Source organism: Jaculus jaculus, chromosome 16, assembly GCF_020740685.1.
Source record: "Jaculus jaculus isolate mJacJac1 chromosome 16, mJacJac1.mat.Y.cur, whole genome shotgun sequence".
Classification (NCBI taxonomy): Eukaryota; Metazoa; Chordata; class Mammalia; order Rodentia; family Dipodidae; genus Jaculus; species Jaculus jaculus.
Window position 1 is genome coordinate 12,481,804 of NC_059117.1, and position 6,230 is coordinate 12,488,033.

The 6,230-nt window shown below is 47.4% G+C and overlaps 1 protein-coding gene across 1 annotated transcript; it reads right to left on the bottom strand.

The window, feature by feature from the left end:
• Positions 1–328: 328 nt before the first annotated feature.
• LOC123455360 (platelet glycoprotein Ib alpha chain-like) lies at positions 329–5,284 on the bottom strand. The gene is made up of 3 exons (XM_045136157.1): positions 5,201–5,284; positions 2,997–3,135; positions 329–996 (listed from the first exon to the last, which is right to left on the bottom strand). Exons 1-3 carry the CDS (start codon positions 5,282–5,284, stop codon positions 329–331), a joined length of 891 nt encoding a protein of 296 aa, XP_044992092.1.
• Positions 5,285–6,230: the final 946 nt, after the last annotated feature.

The window sequence follows — 6,230 nt, forward strand, 5'->3', positions numbered from 1 at the left end:
AAACTTTACTATAAAGAAAAATTGGAGAGAAAAGAGCTCTCTGTTATGTGGAGATTTTATATAAGACCTAATGGCAGGTTGACCACTGAAAAGTGAAAAATGCAGAAGTAAACATACCTGAAACAGAGATGGGTCCAAAAATGGGTTGTCAGTAAATTTTTTTGTCATTGGGTTTCCAGGATTTTCTACTAAAGATTCATTTGATCTTTAAAATGACTAAATTGGGATATGGAGAAGTAACATTTTGATCCAGTCATCAGTTCACACGCAATGATCATTTGCCTTCTGTCCAATCAGGGGAGTCATCATACTCTTTGTCTGGTGAAGGTCAGTGGGAGGTTGAGCATGACTGGGTCAGTGGGAGGTTCAGCAGTGACTGGGTCAGTGGGAGGTTGAGCATGACTGTGTCAGTGGGAGGTTCGGTAGTGACTGGGTCAGTGGGAGGTTCGGCAGTGTCTGGGTCAGTGGGAGGTTCGGCAGTGACTGGGTCAGTGGGAGGTTCAGCAGTGACTGGGTCAGTGGGAGGTCCAGCAGTGTCTGGGTCAGTGGGAGGTTCGGCAGTGACTGGGTCAGTGGGAGGTTCAGCAGTGACTGGGTCAGTGGGAGGTTCAGCAGTGACTGGGTCAGTGGGAGGTCCAGCAGTGTCTGGGTCAGTGGGAAGTTCAGCAGTGACTGGGTCAGTGGGAGGTCCAGCAGTGACTGGGTCAGTGGGAGGTCCAGCAGTGTCTGGGTCAGTGGGAGGTTCAGCAGTGACTGGGTCAGTGGGAGGTTCGGCAGTGACTGGGTCAGTGGGAGGTTCAGCAGTGACTGGGTCAGTGGGAGGTTTTGCAGTGACTGGGTCAGTGGGAGGTTCGGCAGTGACTGGGTCAGTGGGAGGTTCGGCAGTGACTGGGTCAGTGGGAGGTTCGGCAGTGACTGGGTCAGTGGGAGGTTCAGCAGTGTCTGGGTCAGTGGGAGGTTCAGCAGTGTCTGGGTCATTGGGAGGTCCAGCAGTGACTGGGTCAGTGGGAGGTTGAGCATGACTGGGTCAGTGGGAGGTTCGGCAGTGACTGGGTCAGTGGGAGGTTTTGCAGTGTCTGGGTCAGTGGGAGGTTCAGGGTGACTGGGTCAGTGGGAGGTTCAGCGTGACTGGGCCAGTGGGAATGAGCGGGGCTCTGAAAAGAGCAATTCTGTTATTCAAATTTACCTCCCTGAACAGGTGTTTCTCTTGCACAGAAGGTTTGTTGCCAGGATTCCCATTACCATGGACAGGGCACGTGCCCTTTGCGCTGTGACCTCAGTGGGATCCCCCTCAGCAGGACCACCTGTACCTCCCACACCAACGACTACGTCAGCAGCTCTGAGGAGGAACGTGGCAGGCTTCTTTTATCAAGCCTCCTATGTAGTGAGAAGAGTTGATGTCTTGAGTCCTGGTGGAGCCAACCTTTTGTGAAGGGCAGAGGCTGCAGCAGCTGGAAAGAGTATGAGGCCAATTTGTAGGCATGCCTTTGAGCCTTGGCAACGCTAGATTACAGGGTTCCTCATCCTTTTCTACAGATAGAATAACCTGTCTTTAGTTTCCTGGATCTACCCATCCTAAGTTTGTTAGCTTCCAAGTAGGAAAGAAACATTAATACTAACAAATTATTTAATTCCCTGCATGGCTTCAATGCCCAGACAAGCCTGAGAGCCAGAATCTCTGACCAGGGACCTTTAGAGATTGACCTGGTACAGTGTTTCTAGTGTGTGTTCCAGAATAATTCTCCTGGTCACATGGAAGGAACTGAACAAGTGAGGGGCTGGAGAGTTTGTTTGGCAGCTAAAGGCATTTGCTTGCAAGGTTTGACAGCCTGGTTTGATTCCCCAATACCCCCATAAAGCCAGATGCAGAGTGGTGCATGCATCAGTATACCCATACTTTTTCTCTCTTGCTCAGGTAAATAAATAAAAATCTATTTAAAAAATAATAAATAGGGACAGAAAGTAAAATATCTGTAGGAATCAGTAAGTAAGCCCCTGACTGTGAACGTTCCAAGTGACAGAAACCAAGGGGTGCCCTTTGGCTTGATTGGGCGAGGAACTGTACGAATCAAGAAGGAAGCAGAGGGACAGAGTGTGGGATTTAACCTAATGGCTTGGTCCCTGCATGAGTAGAAGGGCCATCAAGGCAGACAGGGTAGCTCAAGGGGTTACAGGGTCCCTGTGCTCACAAGAGGGCACTGAGGGGAGAGCTGGAGAGATGCTTGCATTAGAGAGATGTCTAGGAGTCATGGGTTAGCGCAGATTGCTAGGCCAGAGTCTGACCGGTCCCTCAGAGTCGTCCCACCCGGGAAGTACCTGCTGAAATGCTGAAACTGCTAGAGCCTTCCCCACCTAGAGCCGGCAGGGGTCTTGTTTTCTGACTAGTCACACACTTCACAACAGATTGTGCAAACCATTTAATGGGACTTAAAATAATTGTTTCTGCATAAACAGACCTGTCTCCATGTCCATTTCATAGAACTTGAGTCTGGAAGTTAAGAAAGAAGTGATTCAACTGTGAGTGGAAGAGATAGAACAAATGCCCCACTCCCTGCTGGCTCTGCCCTGTTGCTGGAAGCTGTGGGCAGGGGGCCAGGAGTCCTTTGAATGAATAAGGTCTTGGGATCTTGTACACAAACACCCAGGGGTCACATGCTTCTGGAAATCCAAGAGACAGGAGCAGTCCTGACTTGTGAGATGGTGGGGGAGATAACATTTTTCATTCCCTATCTTCGCTTAAACCTATTTGGCCCTTATAACCACCAGTCCAACACATAAAAAGACATGATTCTACCAGTAGGGAGCTGTCTCAAAATGTCCATTTTGGTGGGAGAAAATTGGAAAGCAGATTATTTTTAACAAATTATTTTCAGGAAAAAGTAATTAAAATCTAAAATGTTATTTCTTTTTCTACAATGTCTGAACCAAGTGTAGAGCTGGATGTTACTGCCTCATTGTAATTACACATATCTTCTCTGTGTAGGATTGAACATTACCTAAATATGTCCAGAGGCTAGGAAATGCTATCCCCAGACCGTTGAAATTATCTAGACCAACTATGCCAACTGGAGTACAAAATGTAGGTGTGTAGCTGTAAGTATGTGCATTTGAATAGTGATTAAATTCATCATTTCCCTGATGTATCAAATTCAAAGAGCTCTCAGAGGAAGAACCACGAAATTGTCTATGCTGAGCGCTCTGCGACAAGTGTCACTTGGAAATGTTTTGAAATCTTAGATTACTGCTGTGTGTATGCACACTCGTGGGTATGCGTGCATACCTGGTGATATGGCAGTCTAGTGTGTGTGTGTGCATGCTCGTGGGTATGCGTGCATACACAGTGATATGGCAGTCTAGTGTGTGTGTGTGTGTGTGCACGCTCGTGGGTATGCGTGCATGCATGGTGATATGGCAGTCTAGTGTGTGTGTGTGTGTGTGTGTGTGTGTGCACGCTCGTGGGTATGCGTGCATACATGGTGATATGGCAGTCTAGTGTGTGTGTGTGTGTGTGTGTGTGTGCACGCTCGTGGGTATGCGTGCATACACGATGATATGGCAGTCTAGTGTGTGTGTGTGTGCATGCTCGTGTGTATGCGTGCATACACAGTGATATGGCAGTCTAGTGTGTATGTGTTGTGTGTTGTGTGTGTGTGCACACGCACATACTCGTGGGTATGCGGGCATGCATGGTGATATGGCAAATGAACTCCAGACACATGCGCTCCCTTGTGCATTTGGCTAATGTGGGTCCTGGGGAATCAAACCTGGGTCCTTAGGCTTTGCAAGCAAACACCTTAACTGTTAAGCTATCCCTCCAGCCCCAGAGTTTTAACTTTTGATTTTACTTGCTCTATATTTAATTTCAAGTATTTCAGATTAGTGTTTCTGCATTATTTCTATTTTCTTTTTTTTTTAAATTAATTATTTATTTATTTGAGAGTGACAGACACAGAGAGAAAGACAGATAGAGGAGAGAGAGAGAGAAAATGGGCACGTCAGGGCTTCCAGCCTCTGCAAATGAACTCCAGACGCGTGCGCCCCCTTGAGCATCTGGCTAACGTGGGACCTGGGGAATCGAGCCTTGAACCAGGATCCTTAGGCTTCACAGGCAAGCGCTTAACCGCTAAGCCATCTCTCCAGCCCTATTTCTATTTTCTTATCCATATCTTGTATTGACCTCCTTATTTCATTAAGTTGACTTCCTGTGTTCTCCTTCAGAAGTTTGCTTTGTTCTTTGATTGCTTTGATTTAATTGAGCATATGTATTTTTATTCTTTTAAATTTTCTGTGTGACATTTTATCTAATTCATACTCATTTTAGGTCATTGCTATTGGATTATGACTTTTGGAGGAATTATGTTGTCTTCATTTTTTTGTGTTTTTTTTTGTATTCTTGTGCAGAAATTTTTGCATCTCAAAACATTTTCATGGGAGCAGTGTAGTTAGTGTGGGAACTAGTACGTATGAAAGAAAATGGAGCTGGCACAAGTATCTGGGGTAGGGAAGTTGTGTCACTGTTGGTTTCCACAATTTTCAAAGGCTTCTGAGACTCTTGAGACTATTGGAAGGTTGTAGTTATGGAGAATAAAGAGGAGAGGTAACAAGAAGAGTGCACTCAAGAACTTTGAAAGAGAAGGAAAGTAAACAAGTTGTGAATGAGATGTGTAGTGGAGACATCCCAGAAGTAGTCTGGGTAGAGAAAAACACTGAAAAAAAAAACAAACCCCTGAAACTATACAAATACAAACAAAACTAGCATGACATATTTATGTATGAGTCAGGTTTAAAACAAACAGTGAAAACCAAAGGTCATAAGGTGGCTGAGCATGGTGGCTCAAGCCCCTAATCTGATCATTTGAGAGGCTGAGGATCCTGGGCTGCCATGAGTTCCAGGTCAGTGTAGGCTGGAGTAAGACCCTGCTCCCCCAAAATAAAATAAAGAGGCATCCTACGTTAATATCAAGGTGACAAGTGTTGATTGTAACACGTAACTTATTTGAAAATGGCAAAGATGACTAAACAGGCATCAGAACTAACAAGTCAGTGGTTTTGCCTTAATGGGACGTGGTTTCCCTCTTTTCCCCTGGGATTCCTCAGCATCATCCGCCCTGGTAAGGAAGGCCCAGTTAGCACTTCCAGTGCAGGCCTAGATACCTGGCTTTGGGGTAGGTGTCGCTGCAGTGTAAAACAGCCCACTTACCTTTTGGGGGTGAGTTTCTTCAGTCTCACTGACACCTAGTGTGAAGCGGGTTCCCTGTTTGTAGCTCTGGGGCCTGTGCACCATGGATGCTGTGTGGGAAGGGCTGACTTGGAACCCGTGGCACGCTGAGATCCCAAGTGGTGTTTCTGGTGCTGGCAGGTGGGGGAGGGGAGGCTGTGGAGAGTGCTTGAAGTTGTTTAGGAGCCACTCAGCTTGTCCCTATTGTTTTCGCCGCCAGGTCTCAGGTATGTTTTGATTGTGCAAGGCTGTTGTGAGTGGAAAATCCCTTCCCAGTGGTTTTGCTCCTGTTGGTCACTGGCTGTAACCTGATCCTGGCTGAGTGTATGATTGTTGGAAGTCTTCACTCCCTCCTGCTTCTCTTCCTCCTCACAGTCTTCAGCTCTGGTCGAAGTGTGCATTGTGTGGTATTTCGCGTCTCCCCTGCCTGCCTGCACTTCTCCTGTTCCTCCATCTTAAGCAGAAGTCCTCCAGTGCCGTTTCCAACAGATCCAACGGATGGATCATGACGACCTGCGGAAGGAGAATGCAGGCCACGGGGCAGGCCTGAGTGGCAGGGCACTCAGGGGGAGTGCCTGTCCCACTTGTGGGGTGTCACACTTGGCGACCACCCAGGGCCAGCAATGGGCCATCGGAGGATTAGGCATGTCTTTTCAGTGGGTTCTGGGAAAGAGGAGGGGCAGACAGAGATGATGTATCCCCGAGAAATTTACGGGCTTTTTGTAGAAGGATGACAAAAACAAACCAAGGGAGCTGACCTTCCAGAAAGAACAAAGATGTGTCACTGAGGAAGGGGCCCAGGCATTCATGAGGGCTGTGAGAACCTTAACCAGTAACACTTGGCCAGACACAGAAGCCAGAATGTCCCCAATCACCACCGACTCCTGCAGGGTTTGCAGCCTGAGCTATCTTAGGCTCCCAAGGGACTTCTGACGGGGCTTGCGCTGGAGTCTTCTAGAGTTCTTTCTCTACAAGCATTCTGTTTTGGACTGCTAAGTGTGCTGGCTCTGTC